We start from the raw sequence: 24934 nt of genomic DNA on the forward strand, positions 1-24934 counted from the left end.
CCCTAGTGTCATCAGAAGGATCGAAAGAGAATTGAAGGAAGCGAGCAGTTCAGGAAGAACGATACAGCTGTCAGGATCCTGACCCTCTGGGAGCGAATGCAAGCCTGCCCCCCACCCGGGTACAGCAGGCAACCCCTCCGCAGGGCTGGGAGTGGGTGCTGGGGACACTTGTACTCTTGGTCCCGACATGGCTCAAGGCCTTTCAGCCTTCACGTTGGCTGTTGCAGTTTTAGCATTTCTTCTCCACCCCATCCCCACGTTTTCTTCTCCCTCCTCCTGGGTCCTGCTCAGACTTCTCCCCGCAAAGTAGAGTCGGTATCCTAGCATGTTGCTATGGAAAGAATGGCAACATCACTTGCAAGTTCATGAAAAAAAAAAAGAAAGAAAGAAAGAAAGGAAAGGGGGGGGGGAGGGAAAAAATAGGACAAGCAGGATTTTTTCTGTAAGTGTTACGAAACTGGAAGAAAAACTGTTCCACCACTAAATATATCCACTTACAAAATCAGCAGATGTTAGCACTTGCACAGCGCCGGTCTCTCAGGCCTGCAGAAAACTCTCTGCAGAGCGTGTGCCTAGCCATTGCTCCCGCGGAACTCTGAGGCTGGGTGAAATTTCCAGGTTTTTGTCTGGAACCTTCCATGTTGACCAAAGAGTTGATATGGCAGCCGTTCAAGGAAGACCTTGGAATAACTTGACTACAGTTTATTTATGTCTTTTAAAGACCTTTCTCCTGTTCCCTTCCCCCCGCCCCAATTTCCTGGGTCAGGTCACCCCATCTTTGGGCATCCTGAGTTCTTTCAGAAGCCAAGCCTTGGAGCCCAGGTTTGAACCCCAGCTCTGCCTTGGACTAGTGCTGGTCCTCAAACATGTTGTCAGCATCTCGCAGCGGCAGTTTCCATATTTGTAAAACACCTCCTTTCAAGGTTTTGTGCAGTTGAGCAGTAACACGGGAAGCACCTGGCACAGTGGCCAGCGCTAGGCTATTAATAGCAATGTTGTGTGATAGAAAGAGATTCTCTTGCCTTCTAGTCATGTGTTTCTACCTGCCCCGGGGACCGTCGGGGGCTACAGAGGGGGCAGTTCAGCTTGTGTCTGCTATCCTGCTGACAGAACCAGCCGGGTGGCCCCATCAGATGTGACTTGGAATGGAAATGCAAGCCTGATGTGTGAACACTTGGCATCTGCACTCAACCTCAGGCCTTCCTCAGCACCCTTCATTCATTCTTTTGTTTTGTTATAATCCCCACCAGAGGATATTTTTTCCATGCTTTTTAGAGAGAGTGGAAGGCAGGGAGAGAGAGAGAGAGAGAGAGAGAGAGAGAGAGAGAGAGAGAGAGAGAGAGAGAAACCTCAATGTGAAAGAGACACATCTATTGGCTGCTTCCTGCATGCACCTCAACTGGGACTGGAGGTCAAACCTGCAACCCAGGTATGTGCACTTGACCAGGAATCGAACTCAGACCCTTCAGTGCTTGGGCCAATGCTCTAACTACTGAGCTACACCTGCCAGGGCCCCTTCATTCATTCTTAAAATTACTTGTCAGTCTTGAATTCCAGACAAAGAGCATATTCTCACAGTCTTGGTTAATATCTTGGATCTGCCTCTGTTCTGGTTAACTATTACTGCCTAAAACAACACCAAAACCTAGGAGTTTCCAACAAAATCCATCATAACTCACAATTCTACAAGTGAAAAGCTGAGACAGAGTATAGCAATTGGGGCTTGTCTCTACGCCATGATCCTCCAAAATATAAGCTCCGGAGGACAGCAGTCCCAGTGCCCAAACAGTGTTGGCCCTCAGTACATCTTTAATTGAATGAATGAATGAATGAATGAATGAATGAACCAGTCAACCAACCAATGAACAGCCAGTGGCCCAGACAGAGAGAGCATGAGATCCAACATGCCACATATCCTTGTGGGTTGATCCTAGGTGGCTGGGTCCTAGCTGAGGGTCTCTTGAGTTGCTACTGCTGTGATTACTCCTGCTGCTAACAGTACAGGAGTATTAACAGACCTCTGGGCCTGCTTTGAACTTGAGTCAGCGATATCCTGCTATAAAGAAAAATCCAGGGCAGGCTCTATCACTTACTTTTCTGTCAGCTGTTACAAGAGCTCCTAGAGTGAGTACTCATTTGTTATCCCCCGTCGAAATCAAATAATTGCCAGATGAGGTTCTTAGTGGGCCTGTCTTCTGCAAAGTGCATTAGACACCAAGGAAATGTGCAGGCTAGAGCAGTGGTCGCCAACCTTTCGGACCTCACGGACCACCAGTGGTCTGCGGACCACCGGTTGGCGACCGCTGGGCTAGAGGATAAAGTAACGGGGTGTGATCGATGTTCATGGATGGAGTGAATGTCGGTTGTGCACCTACTGAGCCAGGCCCTGTGCTCAGAGCTATCGAAGACACAGTGATGCAGAGGACAGGGTCCTTGCCCAGGATGAGCCCTGACGCACTAGGGGAGAGACACCTAGATGGGTAACTCTTAAGAGAGCCCTGTGGAAGGTTCACATGGTGTTTGCTGAGACTGAGGGAGGGACCAAACAACCTGGCAGAGGGAATCAGACAGATTCTTGTGAGAGAAGGGATCTGAGTTAGATTTGGAAGACAGGCTAAGTTCGATTGGGAGATTTTGGAGAGAGAGCCATTCCAGGCAGAGAGAACAGTGTGAACGAGGCCTGGAGGTGCATGTGCGAAGGTTCAGAGACAGTGAGTGTGCCTTAGGGTGGATCAGAAGCCCAGACGGTATCGGCAAGGTTTTGAAGATGACACTGAAGAGTTTGGACAAGTTTTGGGGAGCCAGGGCAGGGTTTAGCCAGGGAGTGGTGTGCCATGATCTGGTTTTCAGACACATCACAAGGCAGCCGTTTGGACAGTGCCCTGGGAAAGCCCGGTGGCCGTGTATGGGAGGTAGATTGGGAGCCCGCTGTGACAGTGCAGGGGACACAGGAGGAAGGCCTGACCTGGGATGGGTGTGGAAGTGGGATGGAGCAGGGAACACAAGTAGAATGCCCAGTTCTTTCTGACACCTGCTCAAGTGGGATGGCAGCCCAGATTCATGATCCCACCTGGCAGGGGAACAGTGAGGTAACCCCCATCTTCGAGTGTCCCCCATAGAGTGTCACCCATGGTCCTGGTCTCCTGGAAGGTGGCTGGCCTGAAACCAGTGCTTCTCCACCGGGACTGCCCACTGGAATTGGACTTTTAAATATATAGGTGCTTGAACCCCACTCCCACGGAGTCTGACGTAATGGGTATAGGGTGCAGCCCGAGCACCGGGGTGTTTAAGAGCTCCCCAGCTGATGCCGTGTAGAGCCAAGGGTGACATTCCCTGCCTACCCCTGCCCTGGAGAAATGCCCTCCCCTACAGAGTCAGGCTGTCCAGCTGCTGTCAGTTGTCATTAGGTAATAATTTGGGTGATTTCTTAATGAAAGGCTATGTCCTGCCCTAGATAGTAAGCTCCAGGAAAATGGGAATTGTATTTGTTTCCTGTGGCTAGAAAGGTCATTCCACCGTGCTGTCAGGCCAGCTGCTTCAAGGTCACGGGAACATGGGCGACCACAGAACGCCATGGCCCATTGCCACACTTCATTGAAGTTATTCACTTCCTGCTGACATGTGTGTACTGTGCAGGACCATCTGTAAACCATTCAGCTGGTCACAGGGAACTCCCATGAGGCCTTGGGTATTGGGGCCACACTCCCTGTGGAATCTCCAGGGGACTATCCGTTTCCTTGCCTTTTCCAGCTTCCAGCAGCCACCTGTATCCCCTGGTTTGTGGCACCTTCTTCCACCTTCAAAGCGCATCACTCCAATCTCTGCTTCCATCATCACATCGCCTCCTCCTCTGCAGCCAAATCTCCCTCTGCCTGCCTCTTTTTTTTAAGAACTTCACATTTTATTTTTCAGTTATAGTTTACATTCAACATTATTTTGTACTGGTTTCAGGTGTACAGCATAGAGGTTAGATAATCATATACTTTACAAAGTGTTCCCCCTGATATTTTCAGGATCCACCTGGCACCATATGATTTCACTTATATGTGGAATCTACAGTACAAAATAAACAAACCAAATTAAAACTGACTCACAGACACAGTGAACAGACTGGACTGGTGATTGAAGAGGGAAGGGGATTGGGGGACTGGATGAAAGAGGTGAAGGGATTAAGAAGTACAAATCAGTAGCTATGAAATAGTCCCAGGGATGCAAAATACAGCATAGGGAATATGGTCAATTATCTGCCTCTTTTAAGGGTGTCTGTGATTATATTAATATAATCCAGGACAATCCTTCCATCTTAAGATCCTTAATCACATCATCAAAGTCCTTTTTGCCACATTCACAGGTTCCAGAGATTAGGACCTGGATATTTTAGGGCAAGTATGTCAAACTTGCGGCCCACAGTGAAAATTTTTGCAGCCCAGCCAATATAATGGTGTGTAAGAAACGTTTTAATAAAAATTTTGTAACTTAATTTTTACAATATCCTGTTATACATAACTAGCGGCCCAGTGCATGAAAACTCATGCACTGGAGGGGGAATCCCTCAGCTCAGCCTGCCCCCCTCTCACAGTCCGGGAGCCCTCAGGGGCAGGAGGCGACCCAGTGATCAGGGGAAGATGACACCCCATCACACCTCTGCTGCTGCCACTGCCAGCAGCACAAGCCTTGGCTGGCCCTAGTTACTTGAGCCTTGGGCGACCCTGGGTGGCTGGGCAGCCGCCATCCGAGGCTTGCCTGCGCCTTGGGCCGGCCCTGGGCAGCTGGGGGGCCGAGTGGACTGAGGGACTCTGGAGGCAGGTGCGCGGGGCAGGCCCAGCCTTGCTACGTGCCTGCCGCCCTGGCGGGGCTGAGGGGACTGGGTGCTGCCATCTTGTGGCTGTGGGCGCCACCATCTTTAAGGGCATGGCAGTTAATTCGCGTATTCCCTCCTTATTGGCTGTGGGAGCTGCCATCTTTGAGAGCGGGGCAGTCAATTAGCATATTCCCTCCTTATTGGCTGTGGGCGCCGCCATCTTTGAGGCCAGGGCAGTCAATTAGCATATTCCCGCCTTAATGGCTGTGGGCACCGCCATATTTGCGATGGCATGAGGTTAGCATATTCCCTCTTTATTATATAAGATTATTAATAACGAACTACAACATTTGCTAATGACTGATTACTATAACTGTTGTATTCATTTCCCTTACGCACTTACGCGCAGGCGCAACATTTCTCTCCACTAATACTAGCAGCGAATATTTTAGCAGCCGATTGCCACATTCGTCTTGGACTGACTTGTTTGGTGTGCACAACAGGAAATATTTCGCTTTCAGACAACAAGAAAAATAGGTTTATTTGCATTACGCTTATTAATTTGTGCAGTTATTCAGTGTCTGGTAAGTTAATGTTCAAGAAAAAATATTAATTTTTATTACAATGTTCTATTATTTTATGCTAACAATTACTCATTTATTTCAGCCCATTGTATTCAGCATGTCTCTATCGAAATAAGCCTATGTTTCTATGAAAATTGAAGCTTTTGTTTTTTTGCGGCCCACATAAACTTAAACCTTGTTTATTTGGCCCATGTTAGCCTCTGAGTTTGACATGCTTGTTTTAGGGGTTCATTATTAGCCCTGTGTCCTGTGCAGAGAGATGAGAAATAGAGCCCCTGGGTGCGGTTTAAATCTGTGCGGTTTTGTCTGGGATTGAACTGGCTTGCATGAATGGCTCTGTGGAGGACATTGTGCCAGAGAGTACAAGTACACCTTCAGCCTTTATCCCAGGCTTTGAGGTGAAGGGGAGGCTCTTCGAGGTAGAGATGAAAGGGGTTCAAGAGACGACTGTGGTTTTGGGGATGCAAAGGGTTGGCTGGAGGGAGGGCGGGGGGACAGAAGGGAGAGCGGGATCTGACACACACAGAAGCAGCGACTGCTGAAAAGCCCTGTCTCGCCCTGCTCTGTGCCTGGGGAATAGAGAAATCTCACTCCTCTCCCGGCTCTGGGAAGATGGAGTGTATGCGCATCACCCAAGGAATAAAATGAAAAGGTTACACGGGGAATTGTCGATATGATAAATCCCTACCGTCTCGCAGCCTCTCTAAATGTTTTGATAGCAGAATTTGATGGCTTGTAAATCAGAGCAGGCCCATCTTAAACATTTGAAAGTGCCTTATTTATTTATGTGTGTTACATGGAAAACCAGAATTCATTCCTTTTTCTTTCTGTCTCAGCAAGATTTTTTTTTTTTCTGCTTTCAGAAACACATCACTCTTCCCCCAGCCCTGGTTTTCCGTGTTTGAGGATGCGTGGGGGTGTGCCTGTGTGTGGTGGCGACTGCTAGGATTCTTTCTACCTAGAAAAAAAGAAGGTTTTGCCTTGGAGAAAATGATAATTAACTGCAAAAATTGTGAAGCCATTTTGCTTCAAAATATGTCTTAATCTTATTGGGTTTTTTTGTAGAGTATTGCTCAGAGAAAGAGAGGTAGTAAAGATGTTAGTTACAATGTGATAGAGTTATGATTTGAAGCCCAGGCAGACATAAACAATGACAATTTCCTGATTGTCCTGGCTTGGATTTGAGTCATGAGCTACCTCAAGCCCCTCCAGGGAATCAATTCAACCTTAATCTTTCTACAACACTAATTTCTGCTTTGGAATACATCACAGTGGAGCTGCTCTTGCATCACCATCAACATTGCTACCATTTGTTGAGCATTTGTAGGTACCTGGCATGGTATTTTGATGGGGTCATTACAAGCATTACGCCCATTTGTGGCATTCTAACAATCCGATGAGGTAAGCATTCACTCTGGATTTGTAGGTAAAGAAACCACATCTAGGAGAGCTGCAGTATCTTGCCAACATCGTACAACTAGTAGGTGTTGGATGGAGCCTCAATTCAAACCCAGGTCGGTTCTAATTCCAAAGCTAGTGGACTGACCCCCTCTGCTTAACTGGCTTCTCAAGGACCAATTCAGCTCAAAACACCTTGATCTTACCATGACATTGGGGACAGACAACCCCCCAGCAGAACCCATCACCCCAACACAACCCACCTCTAAGAGAAATGTCACCCACATGCCCCAGAGAGATAGGCCACTGAAGTCCTATAATTGATGGTGAAGGAGGAGATCCTGGGTCCTCTCACCACACTTGTCTCTTTCCCTTCCCAGATCTCATGATTGCCTTATCTGGTGGACAAGCTCAGGTCACCTCTAAGAGCCTTCCAACTCCAGTGCCCCATGGACCTTCTTGATTCTGGTTTTTCTCCTTTGGCTTCTCTCATTAGAGGGAGACAGTACATTTGGGTGCAAGGCCTTTGTTCATAAGCTATCAAGTCAGTGCTTTATTTTGACTACTTCAAACAATGTATGTAATAGTTTTGTTTTTAAATTCACTTTGTAAAAACTATTCCTTGAGATTACAATGTCTTCTAACATTTGACCTAAATGCAGATGACTTCCCCACTTCCCTCTCTTTTTGGAGCTGTTTGGAGCTCTCAGTTTATCTCATGTTCATCTGAATTGTCCTAGGTAGGAAAAGGAAGACATTTTTTCCACTATAAAACCATGGAAGACTTTGGACTTCATGTTGACAAATGAATAGTTGTACTTTTCAATGAAGCTTTTTAAGGCCTTTCAAAAAGTGTCTTTGGGGAGAATAGAATTGTTAAAGGATAATGAATAATTTGGAAATTACTTTGCAGTAAGCATAGAGTGTCAGGAGTAGTCAGTGCGTCTCCTCTGTTCTCATAGACACTCATTATCCTGTCCAGGCCGCTCTCTTGATTGGTGGATCCTCTCCTCAAAGAGGCTTTCCTTGAGTATCTCAGAGAAAGAAGCTCTTCAGTCACCATCACATGTTTAAAAACTCTTCAGAGCACTTACACACTATCTATAAGTTCTTTGTTTTTTATTTATTTTCTGTCTTCCCCTCCTAGATCATAGGCACCTTGAGAGCAGGAATGTTATGTCTTATTTCCTGATTATCTAATGCAATGTCTGGCATATAGCAGGCACTCAACAGTGAGTGAGTGAGTGAGTGAGTGAGTGAGTGAGTGAGTGAATGAACAAACATATGTCTGAGCTGTGTTCTCTTTTCCAAGGTCCATGTTTCTATTTCTAAAAGTAGGTCTTCTACTGTATTTCCCTTTTTAAATACCCAGAATGTTTGAGGATGGGCATGGGTAAGAAGGAGCACCCATCACGGCCAGCTCCAGTCCTTCTAGGGAGGTTTTGAAGACGAGGATGATGTGGTCGGATTCGTGTTTGGAAACATGATGTTCAATCATGGCATCAGTTGTTTCTAAAAATAAGGCATTGAAATTTGCGAATGACTCACTTTTCTTGATTAGCAAGGACTCAAGGTTATTCCTATAAAAGTGTCACTCTCACAAATGTCCTGAGATTCTTTCTTAAAGGAGAAGAAATAGTGTGGAAGAATAGCCAACACAAGAATGAGAGAATGTTGCAAATGGGTGGGTCACCTAGCTTGTCTATCGTGGTGGGAAAAGGCTGAGACTTGCTGTTTTAGGAAGAAATGGTGGCAGTGAGGAGGTTGGCCTGAAACTCTGCCTGTCAGGACATTTGCAGTTACAGGTGACAGAAAAAAAGAGCCTATCAAACTGACTTAAGCAAACTGACCTAATGGAGAAGTCAGAGAGCATGCTGGATTCAGCACAGCAGCATTCAGTGGGATGTTGTCAGGACTCATTCTTTGCATCTTTCAGCTCAGTTCTCAGATGAGTTCCCCGTCATGTGGAAGGATGGCTGCTTGGGCTACTGCACTTACATCCAATCCCTTCAGGAAATCCCCTGGAAAAGGAATACATTTTTCTCCCAAGGGTTCCAATGAGAGCTCTGGAATGGGGCCACACTGGCTCTGATGCTCCATGAGCCCATCCCTTAATCACTCACTATTGTTGGTGGACATGATGTTCCGAGTGGTCAGGACCAAGTCACATGCCCACTGCTGGTTGATGCACATGGGCCAAGAGCGGGTTGGGGTCTTTCTCTAGAGAGAACTGGGCCGTTGTTGCCAAGGAGGAAGGAAAGGATGCTGTACAGGCGATGCCTGTCGCAAACAGGTGAAGCCCAGAGGCCAGGCCAAGATGTAGCTGCTGAGGGAAACCCTGAGGAGGACTCAGCCTAGCGCAGAGGAATGAAGAATTAGGAGACATCAAGGAAGCAGAGTCAGGAGGACCTGGTGCGTAATGCACTGTGGGGTGGGGAGAGGGTGGAGGAACGGGAGAAATCCAGGTTTCCAGCCTGAATGACTGAGTAGATTGTGCTGCGTTTACTTGGAATAAAGAAACATTATGGAAAGATCAGGTTTGGGAGGCAGGTGATGAGCCGGGTTCTTGTGTTACATTTGAGAAACTCCCAGTGAGGATCCTAGATGCACAGAGAGCACAGTTGGAAGAGGCTCTGAGACAAGCCAGCCCAGCATCTGCCAGATTGCCCCTTCAGATACACCTTCCAGGTGGGGCTAGCTGAGTACAGTCTGTTACCTAACCTGTGAGATATGGATCACCCATTTTTTTATTTATTTTATTTCCTTGGTTTTCATGAATCACGTTGGCCTTGTTTATTTTTTAAATAATCAAATGTCAGTGCCAGTGGCTGCTCCAGTCTTTGTCCACTCATGAGTCCGTGTAGTTCATCCTCACAGTCAGAATGGAAGGTCTGCACAGAGGAGACGGGGCTGGAAAGGCTGGTCTGGTCAACATCGATCTGCAAGGATGAGCTTAGGCAGGCGTCCTCAAACTACGGCCCGCGGGCCACATGCGGGTGTTTTTGCAGTTTTGTTTTTTTACTTCAAAATAAGATATGTGCAGTGTGCATAGGAATTTGTTCATAGTTTTTTTTAAAACTATAGTCCGGCCCTCCAACGGTCTGAGGGACAGTGAACTGGCCCCCTGTTTAAGAAGTTTGAGGACCCCTGGTTTAGAGCTTTGGGCTGGATGAGATCACCAAGGAGGACGGAGAGGAGAGGGATAAGGAATCGCCAAGGGCATGGAGAGGCATCTATGGAGCAGAAAAAGGGAGAGGTCGCAAAGAAGGGGCTGTCAGGAGGAGAATATGGAACACAGTCCAGGGAAGACAGGGGCAGGGGACTTCACGAAGACTGTTTGCCCCTCAGAGGCAGTGACGTGGCATCCGTTTGGCAGTTACCTCAAAAGGCATCCACAGAGCAGGAGGACAGAATGCAGGGAGGCGAGGGATAAGCAGTGCAGTGCAGAAGAGATGAACAGGAGGCATCTCAAACTTCCCGTGAGAGGTTTGATGGTTACATCGTTTTAACCATAGGTACCTGGTGTTGTGAGCTCAGCGCTCATTGTGAACAGGGCCCAGAGCCAAACGCTGTGCTCGAATAGCTCCCTGGATGCTCTCAGCCACCCTTTGGCAGGGTACCATTTCCATCCCCATATTGCGATGGAAGAGCTGAGGTCGCAGAAGATTGAAGCAACTTGCCCAGGCTCACACACTGCCGAGTGGTGGGACCAGGCCTGGAGGCGAGCCTCTTTCACTCGGGAGCCCGAGTTCTTCCTCGCTGCCATGGGAGGCACGAGTTGGTATAATAATGTGCAGATGATGGTGGAATTGAGCAGCTTTGGAAAATTCGCTGTTGCTTTTTGCGTTTGTTTTGCTTTGTTTACTATTTTAGGCAACCTGGAGTGTTTGTAACCCACAAACACCCTGGATATTGGGTGAAAGGAGATGAGAGTTGGTGAGTGCTGGGCTGAAGGCCAGGTAGCGGGGTTATTAGCCTTATGGTGGGGAGACCAGCTACCTCCACTGAGGTGGGGAGAAAAGACCCGGGTGTGGAGATGGAGAAGAAGGTGACTGTTGTCTTGTGAGCTTGATCAGGTGACCTTGATCTTCTCAGAAAGATTCAAGGCAGAATCTTTTACTAAGACAGAGAGGCAACGTTGGGAGAACTAAAAATATTGGCGCAGTTGCCATAGAAATTGCTATGGGCATGTACAGAAGATGAATAAACAGACTTTGGAGCAGCATGACTGAGGTGAGATGAGCTGGTGTCAATGCGCAGCAGCTTATCCATGGTTGGCAGCTCAGGGGGGCTGTGGGGGAGAAGGTAGGGATGATCAGAAGGTAGATTGAAGAGGAGGAAGGTGCAGAACCTCGCTCTGCCAAGTCTGTCATCATTAATACTAGCTCACTCGTTCAGGTCACCCTTTTAGGGAACCAGAACGTGCCGGCGTGAAAGGTGCTCAGAGTCCAATCCTGCAGGCGCAGGTTCACCCCATTTTCCAGCTGCAGGAACTGAGGCTGGCCACGGGGGATGGGAGTGCTGCCTTTGGTGTCCTTCAGGGGCGTGTGGGTTCGGGGCCTGTGAGGCAGGCATCCTGGCTGTGGCCGGAGAAGGACGAACTCCTCTGTTAGTAAGTGGCAGAGCCAGCGTTCAAACCAGGGAGGCCTGGCTCCAGCCTGTGCCCCTTCCACCGAGCACTGGGGCCTAATGGTGAGTGCTGAGGAGCAGCAAGGCAGCTGGAGGCCACCTCCTGGCCTCCTGAAGGGCTGGAAGCGTCTGAGCTTTGGAATGCATTGTCCCTGAGTAAATGATTACAATTCTGGGCTCCAGGTTCACACGAGCCCAGAAGGGTCTGCCTCCTCAGGCATAGCTGGCTTTCTCTGACCCTGAGCACTAGCTGAGTGGGGTCTCAGGTTACCACTCCTAAGACACCAGCCTCCTCTCAGAGTCCTGTGCCACCTAAATGCACGGTGACACTGATGTAGTGGGCCACATGGAACAGCCACAAACAGCATTTCATCCACTGAATTTTTTTTTTTTTTTCTGGAGGAGGCCATGCAAGCTTTCTTCTACCTAATAAAAGAGTGTCTCAAGAGTAGCAACTTGAAAAATATATTATAATTCAATTAAAATCTTACTCCTTTGAATACTCCCAGAGGGGGAACACCACTCGGAATTTGTGAGAAATCTAATTTATAGACTCAGTGTTGGGAAATTGAATCGTTGCAGGGACCAAGCAGTGGGGATAGAGGCAGGAGAGTCTGGGCTTCATCTTCCTCAGCAGCCCATTTCATCTCTCTGAGCCTCAGTTTCCTTACCTGTGAAATGGAGCTCATAGCCATCTGTTGGTCTTGTGAGAATAGTAAAGATTGTGCATGTAAATAGCATCTTGCTACTGCATTTTCCTGCCTACACTTAACCAGCTCAGCAAGCCCCTTCTTAAAAAAAAAAATAGTCTGAGCAACTGAACAATAAAAACTAAGCATAGACATAGGAAACAGGAAATAGCTTTTTTTTAAAAAAAAAAAAAAAAAAAAAACTATTTTAGAGAGAGAGAGAGAGAGAGAAATATCGCTCCACTGCCTCCTGCACACCCCCTACTGGGGATGGATGTGCCCTGACAGGTATCAAACCAGTGACCTTTTGGTGCACCAGCTGATGCCCAACCAACTGAGCAATACCGGCTAGGACAGGAAATAGCTTCTTAAAGCTCTCCCCCCAGCCCACTGCTATGGTCTCCATTGTTTCTAAAGGTGTCTCGTGTTATTCAGCACCCAGCATTCTCTGTTCTGTTCTCTTCCACCATCATTACTTTGTACAGTTCTCCCCCATTTCTGCATCATCTTCTGACTTGTCACAACCTGTTCCAGCAGCCGGAGTGTGATGAGCAAGGGGGAGAGGGAAGCATGAGCCAGAATGTGCCAGGGTTTGCCGGCTGTCATAAGGGCGTGGAGTTCACTCTGATGGGAAACCGGGAGAGCGCTCCATGGAGGAAGGTGACATGAACTGATTCCTATCCTAAAGCACCCCTCTGCCGCTCTGAAAAGAAAGGAAGCAGGAGGCCCATGAGGCTGGTAGAGGCTCCAGGAGGGAGATGATGGTGGCTTAGACAAGTCAGGAAGAGGTGGAAGTGGTCTGATACTAGATTTCTTTTGAAGACAGAGTCAACAGGATTGATGATGGATGAATTGTGTGGGGTGAAGCAAAGAGGTCTTTCGCCCAAGGGAGCAATGGTGGAGCTATTGATGGAGGTGAAGAACTCAATAGAGGGTCACATGTGTTTGAGGGGAAGATCAAGAGTCTGGTGTCCAATGAGGACATGGAGACTGAAGATGTCAGTTGAGGGTTGTCATAAAAAAAAAAAAAAAAAAACCAACATGGTTTCCCTCACCTCTGATATGTCCATGTCCTGTCCTCACTGGAACCCTGAGGGACCCTTTCCACTGGAGACGAAGTTGCCCAGCATGAAAATACGAGGGCTCCAGCCTTAGGGTGGCCGGGTTCTGGGTTCACAAGGTAGAAATGCCCCTCTCCTGTGTCCTGCTCAGGTTTGTCACCGAGCCCCTAAGGAGGTGGGTGTGGGCCCAGAGTCCCACAGAGTAGCCCATGACTAGAAGTATTCATTTCCTGCCTTGAGCACTCTTGTCAGTGGGACCTACACCCAAGCCAATGGGAGGGCAGGATGTGATATGCCATCTCCTCCATTACCCTCTCCCCGGATGTCAGCTATCCTGTTCCAAATGCTTCTCCTATAGCCACACAATGAAAGGCCCTATCTACATGAATGTAGATGCTCAACATGGCGCAGCCCATCAGTCCTGGAAGGTGTATCTCTGCAATGTAGTATCACACAGCCATTTTTTAAATTATTATTTTGCTCCATCTTTATAGAAATGGGGAACCTTTCAAGTGAAATGAAGGAACTGTAATATTGGCGTGATGTTTTTCGCCTTTATGCTTCAGTGCATTTTTCTGGATTATCAATAGTGATTTTATTTTTATGAATAGAAACAAAAGTTCATAACTGTTTTTTAATGCCCACAAAAATGCCACTTGCTGGACCCAGGAAAGCGTCTTACATCTAATATACCAACAATTAAAGCGGCTTGAGAGCCCGGCCACATGTCATCTGCAGCTTTCCCTCCACCCCCCATCCACCACTCCCGATCTCAGTACCTTTGCTGCTTTTCTGTATCTGTTTGTCTCTAAACGTGACAGAGTGAGCTGCATCCTCATTTGCTTGTTTTGGGCCAGTTCCCACTTCCCTTGCAAGAGAAGGAAGAAAAGAAGAATGTGATCTTTCACTGTGGCGTGCGCCCACTCTCACGCTGACCTGGGTGTTGGCTCTGGGTGCCAGCTGGGATGGTCATGGGTGCAGCTCAGAAAGCAATGCTAGTTTCTTTTGCCTTGTAGAGAAACACTGACCCTATCTTTGTTCTTGTCCCACAGATACGATGCTGCCTCTTGTGTTTAACTGTTGGAGCAGTTACAATTTTCTGTGCTGAGATCATTCTGGAAACTCAAACACTAGACTTCAGCATTGACGAGAAGCCAAAGTCATCAGAGTGGGGGATAAAGCCAAGAGCCTTTCTTTGAACAAATAAGTTTGTTCCAAAAGTTTTACTGCCCCCTCCCTACGTGCCCCCCACCCCTGCCCCAAAATAAGCCATCGCACGCAGGCAGGCAGCATGGCGAGCAAACGAAAATCTACAACCCCGTGCATGGTTCGGACATCACAAGTTCTAGAACAAGATGTGCCCGAGGAAGGAGACAGGGCCAAAGAAAAAGGGATCATCACGCCACAGCCTGAAACGGCCAAGGGCAGTTGGGCAGCGGAACCTGACAACTCTTCCAAAGACAATGAAGTGATAGAGGTGAAATCAACAGGGGAGAACCCATCCAAAAAGCTCCAGGGCGGGTATGAGTGCAAGTACTGCCCCTACTCCACGCAAAACCTGAATGAGTTCACGGAGCACGTGGACATGCAGCACCCCAACGTGATTCTCAACCCCCTCTATGTGTGTGCTGAATGCAATTTCACAACCAAAAAGTACGACTCCTTGTCTGACCACAACTCCAAGTTCCATCCCGGGGAGATCAACTTCAAGCTGAAGTTGATCAAGCGCAATAATCAAACTGTCCTAGAGCAGTCCATCGAAGCCACCAACCACGTTGTGTCCATCACCACCAGTGGCCCCGGGAGTGGTGACAATGACCCTGGGATCTCGGTGAGTAAAACCCCCATCATGAAGCCAGGGAAACCGAAAGCTGATGCCAAGAAGGCGCCCAAGAAGCCCGAGGAGGCCACCCCGGAGAACCACATGGAAGGGACTGCCCGCCTGGTGACAGACGCAGCTGAGATCCTCTCGAGACTCGGAAGCGTGGAGCTGCTCCAGGAGTTAGGGCACGTCACGCCTTCTGTCCAGCTCCCACCAAATATCAACCTGGTCCCCAAGGTCCCCGTCCCGCTGAATACTACCAAATACAACTCTGCCCTGGACACGAACGCCACCATGATCAACTCCTTCAACAAGTTCCCTTACCCGACCCAGGCTGAGCTGTCCTGGCTCACAGCTGCGTCCAAACACCCAGAGGAGCACATCAGAATCTGGTTTGCCACCCAGCGCTTAAAGCACGGCATCAGCTGGTCCCCCGAGGAAGTGGAGGAGGCCCGGAAGAAGATGTTTAATGGCACCATCCAGACGGTGCCCCCGACCATCACTGTGCTGCCCACCCAGCTGGCCCCCACAAAGATGTCTCAGCCCATCCTCCAGACAGCTTTGCCATGCCAGATCCTCGGCCAGACGAGCCTGGTGCTGACTCAGGTGACCAGCGGGCCAACCACTGTCTCTTGCTCCCCCATCACACTTGCGGTGGCCGGAGTGACCAGCCACAGCCAGAAGAGACCTTTAGTGACTCCGCAGGCTGCCCCTGAGCCCAAGCGTCCACATGTCGCTCAGGTCGCTCAGGTCGCTCAGGTGCCAGAGCCCCCACCCAAGCTGGCGAACCTTTCACTGACCGCGGCCAGCGACCGCAAGAAGACAAAGGAGCAGATAACCCACCTCAAGGCGAGCTTTCTCCAGAACCAGTTCCCTGACGATGCCGAGATCTACCGACTCATCGAGGTGACCGGCCTTGCCAGGAGCGAGATCAAGAAGTGGTTCAGTGACCACCGGTACCGGTGTCAAAGGGGCATCGTCCACATCACCAGCGAATCCCTTGCCAAAGACCAGCTGTCCGCCTCGGCCACCCCACACGGTCGCACGTACCACGCCTACCCAGACTTTGCCCCACAGAAGTTCAAAGAGAAGACCCAGGGTCAGGTTAAAATCCTGGAAGACAGCTTTTTGAAAAGCTCTTTTCCGACCCAGGCGGAACTGGATCGGCTGAGGGTGGAGACCAAGCTGAGCAGGAGGGAGATCGACTCCTGGTTCTCAGAGCGGAGGAAGCTTCGGGACAGCATGGAGCAAGCGGTCTTGGATTCCATGGGGTCTGGCAAAAAGGGCCAGGATGGGGTGGCCCCAAATGGTGCTCTGTCTCGACTTGACCAGCTCACCGGTGCCCAGCTGGTCAGTTCTCTGCCCAGCCCTTCACCAGCAATTACAAAAAGTCAAGAACAAGTCCATCTCCTGAGGAGCACGTTTGCAAGAACCCAGTGGCCTACACCCCAGGAGTATGACCAGTTAGCAGCAAAGACCGGCCTGGTTCGAACTGAAATCGTGCGTTGGTTCAAGGAGAACAGGTGCTTGCTGAAAACAGGGACCTTAAAGTGGATGGAGCAGTACCAGCAGCAGCACATAGCGGAGGACCACGGCTATGACACCCTGTCGAGGAAAGCCGTCAAGGCCGCCGTCACCGAGAGCCCAAAGAACGGGAGCGAGGTGGGCCCGCCATACCACAAGGACCCCAAAAAGCTCTGCGAAGAGGACTTGGAGAAGTTGGTACCCAGGGTGAAAGTGGGCAGCGAGCCAGCAAAAGATGGTTTGCCAGCAAAGCCCTCAGAGGCCACCTTGGACAGGTCAGAGGTCAACAGCCGAGAAGGCCAGGGGAGTGACGAAAACGGGGAGTCAGGCGTTGTGGATTGGGTGGAGGTGACAGTCGGAGAGGAGGATGCCACCTCTGACCGGTCAGACAGCTGGAGCCAGACTGCCCCCGAAGGCACCGCAGAGCTGGCCGACTCGGACTCCGACAGCGTCCCTGCTGAGGCTGGCCAGGCCTAGACAGGTAATGCCACCTGTTTCCCCCGGGCAAGGAGGGGAGGATGCTGGGTTTCTTCCTTTTGGTTGCCAGAGTTAATGGAGTTCGTAGGGTACAAAAATGATGGTTTTTTGTTTGTTTGTTTTGTTTTGAAAGGAAGGAAAGTAGGAGCTAGTAGATTTCATGTTCTTATTTAAAAGGCTGTGCCAGTGGGTGACAGCACTGTGGCCTGTGGCCTGTCTGGACACCACCCTTTGGGCCTGTCCGTTCTAAAGTCTAGTTGCTGCTGTAATCGCTTGTTTTGTGATCGCTGCTATAAGAACAAAAACAAACAAGAAAAGGATGTGTCCTTTCCTTTTTTTTCTTTCCTTTTCTTTTTGGATTTTTAAAGGGTAATTATCTAAATTTACTGGCTATAGATTTGGGGTCGTTTCTATTAACCTGAAAGGTTTGGGCATTTGCCTTGTCATGGTGAATGGAAGGTGGCCTGTGTATCTCATTAAGTAACCCTGCTCCTAGCTCTGCTGATTGGGTCCCCAAAACCCCTTCAATCTGGAAGAGACTGGTGTAAATTAGGCCCGTGGAGCCACAGAGGCCTGGGAAGGGAGGTTACCATGGTTACTAATAGCCATGTCATCCACGAAACGGGACATGCCACCCAAGCCCTTGGTGTTTGTGCTTCACAAGAGGTCTGTGCAAATCAAGGCCTAAAGCACAGCAGCTTGCTTGGTGGTGGGTGTGGGGGGTAGTAGGGAGAAGGATACAGGAGGGAAAGATCCACCTTGGCCAAAGCACAAAAGCCCTCCCCTCCCCCATGTCATCGTTAAAAATAATAAAATAAAGGTAAGGGCTTCCAGAATGATTGAAAAAGTCCCAAAGGGAGCCCTGGAAATTACCATGCCTCTTTATTAATGAATTTGGACAACTTTGGCTGGCCATGTCACTCATTCATTCATTTATCCAGTAATAAAATGAGGCACCTGGCAAAAAAATAAAGTCTTCTGGAAACATAGTTCCATCGGCTATGAAAAGAGCAGTTTAATGAGCAGCCAATCACAGAATGCGTCAAGTCTTCCTCTGAGGAAGGAGGAAGTAGTAATGGGTTGAGGATCAGGAAGCAGCTCAGAGGGAGGGGGCATGACAGGAAGAGGGCTAAAGGCTGCTGATGTTACCAATAGCGCCAACCACCCACCTCCATCTGGCTGCCTCGGTTTTGTCCTCCCTCTGGCCACTTCTTGCAAAACCCTACCAGTCCGGCCCCTCTCTTGTTAAAGTGGAAGAGCAATGGTTCTTGTCCAATCAGAATCAGCCTGAAACTTTCTAGTTTTCCTTGTCTTCTGTCCTTGACCTTTTCTGATATATGATACAAGTCTACATGATTGCTTTAGACAATAGGGTCCAATTCAATTTGACAAACACCTACTGTGTGCCAGCCCACACTCATTACCTCATCTGGAGTCTGCCTAGTGAGTTTCAAATATGATCCCATTTGCTCAAATTCTGTTGAACCACCTGGGTAATATTCAGCGAAGGGAAAAGGACAGGAAGGGCCAGTGACCCCTCTGATTCCTTCTGTCTTGAGCCTCCCTGAGAGCAGCGAGGGGGTCTTACCTGACCCCTAAGTCTCAGCAATTTCCCCAACCCCAGAGCTCCCCGAACTGCAGCAGGGAAAGAGCTTCTGCCAGATGTGCCAAAGTGGACCGAGGCCTGGTGTGGGGATGACTGTGAGTGGTATGGACTCTTCCCTATCCCCTGGGAAACTGCGTACTCCCTCTCCATGCCACTGTGTTTTCCTTATCTCAATTCTAATTAAAATCAGGCCATGCCCCCTCTTATCAAAGGCAACTTGACTCAGAAATATGACCGAGAGAGAATAAATCGCTATCGCAGTGCTTGTCTTTCTTTCTCATGGAATACAGTGTTATTCTCTCCTGAGTCCAAAGGGCTTGGGGAAATCCCTACAGGGAAAATGAAAGAGAAACAGAAGCCCAACGCTATCGTGTGGGGAAAGAATTCTAATTGTTTCGTGTTTCCCCAACGTGTAAAATCACAGGGAAGCAGATTTTGCTCAAGAATTAGTGACAGTACTTTTTAACATCCCAGGTTGTCCCCGAGATAGAAAGGGGTGGCTGTGGGAGGCAGGGGGTTCCCTGTCCTGGGCGGAGTTCGGGGAGAGGCTGGACACCCACGTGGCAGCAATGTCTGAATAGTGGCCGTGAGGAAATGGGCAGGATGACCTTGCAGTTTCCTCCCGAAGCCGAGACCTGCTGCTCTGGGCCCAGGTGACCCATCCGGTCATTGGCCTCTGCTGTTGGCGAATGCCTGTGACCAAGGGGTAAGATCCTGGGTAGAAACCCAGGAGGTTGAAAAAACAGTATTCGCAAGAGGCCACATGGTCAAAATCACTGTGATACTCTTAAAAAATAAACCTGAAATGTGAACTTCTCCTGAGTGGGCCAGACACAGTGCAGGGAGGGAGGGACAGGGGTCAGCAGTGGACACTGTGGGCGCCGTCCATGCCGTCACGGGCCTCAGAAGATGTACAGTCAGCCAGGCAATCTGAGGACAGCTGTGCTGGCGAAGCCCCGGCACAGGGACACTCAACGAAAAGAACGGATGGCGTCTGGGGCAAGGCCCTTCGGGGAGGTGGCCTGCAAGCTGGGATTTGCTGGGGGGAAGGCGATTGGGCCTAGGTGGAGAAGCCAGCCCTGCCTCTGCTTCCTCTTCCTCTGCTCCGAGCGTCTTCCCAGACTCGCTGGGCGAGAGCTGCCCGCCCCACAGCCCGAGTCCCGCCCACGCTACACACCCCGCACAAAGCCAAAGGCGCCTGGCAGTGCGGCGGTCCCCACAGACATCTGGCATCTCCGCAAACGCCGAGAAAAGTGGCTCTGTCCCCCTTTCTCCGAGTCATCCCTTTGGTCTTGCAAGATGTTGTTTTGTATTTTTTTAAGGGCCTTGTTCAGCATTTTTTCTTTATGAATGCATATGCTTGGAGAATTCTGCATGCTCATGTCCGTAAGAAATTGCACAGGGAAGGAGAAAAACCTCATTGCCAGATAGAGAAGCACCTTAGCTTTGAGGTTTATCTAAAAAGTGGCAGTTTCTGCCAATCACTTGAAGAGACAGGGTTCAGTTTCGTTTATGAGACAGGAGGAAAATGTGTGTACTCTCACACATGCACGTGTACACACACACACACACACACACACACACACACACACGAGTTTGCTTACACCTAAGGCCCTAATTTTACACCTGGCCTTCCTCGAGGAAAAAATGAAGCAATATCTCTGGAGCACCTGCCTGTTTTGCACGGCTCATCTGTGTCCCTCTCAGAAGCCCTTGGGGTATGAATTATGAAGTGAGTCAAGTTTGGGGAGCTTAACTGACCTCAGCACGCAGCTAGGAGGTGGGAAGATCCTGGATCAGCTTTCTGGTTGAGGGAAGGAAAAGCAGCAGCTGTCCACTCAAAGAGATGGATGGCGTGATCACCCGTGTCTTACAGACACAAAAACAGAGCCCTTGGCGGAATAGGTCACGTGTGCACTGCCTGCCTCAGGGCCAGCAGGTGGGACAAGGTCAGAACCAGAATCTCCATTTGTCTGATTCCGGAGCCTGTGAGGGGACACTGTGACTGGCTGCCTGTACAGGAATAATCAAGGGGCTCGTGATGATGAAGGAATCTCATAGGTCACCCTTGTGATCCCCCAGGAAGCCACCCTGGTTCTGAGGCTGCCTCCCAACCTGGTCAGATTGTGCTCAGGAAACACGTTAAAACCGGCCCCAAACGTGAAGGGTGTTCATCTCTCCTCCTGTCCCTGTTCCTTTCCCCCAATGGCTTTGGAAGGGTCATCCCCAGCCCCTGCCACCATCCACCATCTCCCTGACATCTTGTCTCTGGTTTTGTGTCATCTTCTAGGGAAGTCGGTCCGAACGGCTCTGTCTGTGAAGAAAGAAGAGATCTTCCCTCCCAGGCCTGCGGGGGCCACCTGGTCAGACCCCAGCCGGTCCTAGTTAGCTGGCCTGTCCCTGCAGGCGCAGACCGAGCGGCGTCCCAGGCGCCTCCCGGAGGACCGGCGGGAACTGTTCATCGTGCCAAAGTCCTACTACTGCGTTTTCAATGGGTCCTTGTAAATAGTTGGCTCCTCTGCCCTGTCCCCCACCTCTTGCTCCACTGGAACCAATTTGTACAACGTGGGAATTTTGCTACCTTTTTAATCGCGGGCAATTTCCATCTCCAGCACTACCATCGGAAGGTTTTCCCCAGGAGGCGGGGGCTGGTCACATGCGCTTTTTTTTTCCTTCCTTTTCTTTTTTATTTTATTTTATTAATTTGGGGAAAGGGGTAATGTTAGCATTAGTGCCATTATATCTACTGGATTTTAGGTAGGGAGAGTTCATTTTTAAAGGTAGATTGAAATTTGGGAGATCTCTCGGGGAGGCGTCGGACTCAACTTGGAGAGAGTTTAACAGAGGGCAGATCTTCCAAATCAAATCTGTTTCCACTTCTCCGCCAGCCGCCTCTGGGATCCCTGTGGAGTCACGCACAAGGCGCTCCCAGCGGCCTCCTACAGGCCTGGTTTCTCAATGGCCTGGCCTCTTAGTCAGACCTGGGGCCCAACCATTGCCCGGCGACCTGGGGAGCAGGTGGCTGTCCTTTTAAAGCCCCTTTTTAGATATCCGCAGAAAGGGCTCCCCCCATTCCTAGCATTGTCATTGCTTTTATAAAATGGCAACAGAGATCTTCCTACCTAGATGGTACAAAGATAAACCGCGTTGGTTTTCGTTTCTGTTCCTAACTGCCTTTTCTCAGTGTGGTATTTGACAAGATTTCAGCTTGAAGCCTCCCCATGAATTGATTTTTTTGTTTGTGTTTGTTTTTGGGCCAATTTTAGACTCCTGAGTGCACTTTTTCTTCCCAGTTAGTTCTAACTTTTAAAGAAGAAAAACCAAGAGACAGATCTGGTGTAAATGTTGCAATATGAATTGTGTGTGCAACCCTCCCCCCCATCCCCCAATTTGAGTACATTGCACAAATAAAATGCTAGGGAGTTTGGAAAAAAGAACACAATTTTTCTAACTTGTTGCTCCTTTGTTGTAACTCAATAAAGCAAAGACTAAACGTTTTTATAACCTTTTCCTCTGCTCCTGGTCCTTTCATTTCTGTCTGGCTCCCAGGCCGCGGCAAACACCCCCACTGGGCATGGAAAGGGGTGTTTGTGAAAGGAGGGCACACTGGAGGAAGCTGGATGCAGGTCTGAGAGATGACATTCCAGACACCTGTGCCTCTGGCTTTGGGGGCTTTGCCATATGCAATCGATCCTCTCCTTACCACCCTTTGGCCTCCAAACTCCTCCTATTCACTCCCCAACCCCCCAAAAAAGGCCGTAGCTGGTTTGGCTCAGTGGATAGAGTGACAGCCTGCAGACTGAAGGGTCCCAGGTTTGATTCCGGTCAAGGGCACACGCCCGGGGTTGCGGGCTCGGTCCCCAGTAGGGGACGTGCAGGAGGCAGCCAATCAGTGATTCTCTCTCATCATTGATGTTTCTATATCTCCCTCTCCTTTGTTCTCTGAAATCAATTAAAATATATTTTTTAAAAAAAGTAAAACATGGCTGTAGCGACCTCATTTCCTGGTCCCTGCCTACACCGCCTCTCCTGTCTGTGCTCTCAGTACTGGAACTTCTCCACAGACCCCACCCGCAACGGTGCCCTGCCCTTCCGGCCCAAAGCCGCCTCCAGCTTCTTCCTTGGCAGGTAGCTGCTCCCCCACCTGCTTTTTACGCCCTTGTAGTCTGCTTGCTACGCTCAAGCTATTTAAATAAATTCTTCAAGGAAGCCAGTGTGCGAAGTTATCAAATGCCTGAAGAAGGCAAAGGGAAAACCTTGCCAGAACGTTTGTCTTTTGATTTTAATATCTGTACCCAAGAGAAGCCTTGATCATTGGCTGCAGTGAAGATACACAGAGAGAACAGTTGTGCTCTTGAAACCACCCAAGGTATCTTTTCTCTGTGGGGAATGACTAAAGGGTGGCAGAAACCAGGAGAGGTTCCTAAAGGGGAGTAGCTGAACGGGATTCTTAATGAAGTGGAAGACAGCAGTGAGGCGGAGTGAACATGCTGGTTTGTTCCTCTTTGCACTAGCACCTCTTCCTTTAGGGGGGACACGTGTCTCCCCCTCCACTCATCTGATTCTGGGGGCCGCCTGGGACTGTCCTACCCCCTCCCACAGGGCGAGCCCCGGCACGCCAGCCCCCTGTTCACAGATCTGGGTGCAGTGTGATGCAGGAGCAGTCTGAGGCTGGAGGAAAGAGCTCCCTATCCCATTTAGATGATGAGGGTGATATTAGCCCAGAGCCACCTGCCAAGCCCCTGCTGGACAGAGTCTGTAGGCAGAAAAAATGAGGACAACAATTTCAAGAAAAGAGGCAAAGGGGCCCGGCCAGTGTGGCTGAGGGGTTGAGTGTCAATTCATGAATCAGGAGGTCACAGTTTGATTCAGGGCACATGCCTGGGTTGTGGGCTTGATCCCTAGTAGGAGGCATGCAGGAGGCAGCTGATCAATGATTCTCATCATTGATGTTTCTATCTCTCCCTCTCTCTTCCTCTCTCTGCGATCAATAAAAACATATAAAATTTTTTAAATTAAAAAAAAAAGGGGCAATAAAAGAGAAAGAGGTGATTGATGACGATGGTGTTGGTGGTGGTGATAACAACAATGGCAACTTCATTTGAGTCCCTGACCATGTCCATCTCCCTATCTTTTCCGTTTCATAAACACCTACTATTTCTGTTTTTACTTTAGCTGTAAACCTCTTGAGTTGGGTTTCTCTCATTAGAAACTCAGTTCTGACTGGTTGATGAGATTATTGGATAAAAACCAATGGAAAGACAATAAATGGAAATAGCCATGTGTGGCTAGTGGCTACCAGCTGGAGGCCCATCTCTAAGTCCTTTCTTCTCAGTGTGTGTTCCCAGAATCAGCAGCAAAGGCAGCACCAGGGAGCTGGTTATAAACGCAGAATCTCCGCCCCCATCCCGACCTGTTGAATCAAAGCCTGCAATTTGACACCACCCCCCAGTGATTCACAAGTTCATTCAAGTTTCAGCAACCCTGCTCTGAAGGCATTGAACAGCCTATCCCCGCCCCCTCCTCCAGCACACTGGGGAGGGCTGGGGGTGGGAGAAAGAGGGAGGGAGGTGGGGATCTAATAATACACCACTGAGCCTGTTTTCAGAGTATAGACTCCAACGCCCTGGGAACAGGAAGGCAGAGGCAGGAACGGGATTGAGAACACATGGTGCACCAGTTGTGGCTGCACTTGTCCTTCCAAGCCACCTGGTGCACAGTCACTTCCAATCGACAGTTCTAGAAATGACAGCTCTCTCTGGCCTGCCACTGTACAGTGTGGAGAGAACCAGGATGGAGGTCAGTTCCCTCCTGCTGATTCCTGAAAGCTCCCGTCTGAAGGGCCTCCCAGCTGGATGTACTTAGGAGCCACCGCAGAGGCTCTGTCCTTGCTCTGGGAGAGGTGGGGGTGTTGATCAACAAAAGTGACTAAAAAAGACATCTGATCCCATCCTAGGACATGTTGCAAGTCAGGTATCCTGCTAAGGGTAGGGGGCACATTGCCCTTGACTTTGAGGAAGAGGGAGACAAAGGTGTTCATTAGTAATTCCAACACCTTCTCCCAGAACAAGCGCCTCAGTCTGGATCCGTGCAGGGAAGAGACAGGACTCTGAAACCGGGTAATTTGGGGGCAGTGTATTAAAAAAGCTCTCTACAGAGGAGTGGACAGAGTTTGGGGAAATCAACAAGGCGAGGGGTAAAGAATGGGGCAGTTACTGGAACCTGTAAGAATTGTCCAGAGTGGGCCACATGAAGAGATGTGGCCTCCTATAAACCATGGTGACCAGTAGGGAGGAGGTCAGGGAATAAATATCCTGACACTGTTCCCCTCCCTTCCTCTGCC

General features: G+C 49.4%; 1 protein-coding gene and 1 non-coding gene across 2 annotated transcripts in view; both read left to right on the forward strand.

The window, feature by feature from the left end:
• Positions 1–14342, forward strand: part of LOC103287642 (uncharacterized) — a 118655-nt gene extending 104313 nt beyond the window's left edge. Inside the window, exon 3 of the transcript XR_008554556.1 lies at positions 14215–14342. This is a non-coding gene — a transcript (uncharacterized LOC103287642). The remainder of the gene's footprint in view (positions 1–14214) is intronic.
• Positions 14343–14408: 66 nt separating this feature from the next.
• On the forward strand, positions 14409–22100 carry ZHX2 (zinc fingers and homeoboxes 2). Its single transcript, XM_008143354.3, has 2 exons — positions 14409–16989; positions 20882–22100. Exon 1 carries the CDS (start codon positions 14454–14456, stop codon positions 16983–16985), a length of 2532 nt encoding a protein of 843 aa, XP_008141576.2. The 5' UTR covers positions 14409–14453; the 3' UTR covers positions 16986–16989; positions 20882–22100.
• The last annotated feature ends 2834 nt before the right edge of the window (positions 22101–24934 follow it).

The sequence above is a fragment of the Eptesicus fuscus genome, chromosome 19, assembly GCF_027574615.1.
Source record: "Eptesicus fuscus isolate TK198812 chromosome 19, DD_ASM_mEF_20220401, whole genome shotgun sequence".
Taxonomy (NCBI): Eukaryota; Metazoa; Chordata; class Mammalia; order Chiroptera; family Vespertilionidae; genus Eptesicus; species Eptesicus fuscus.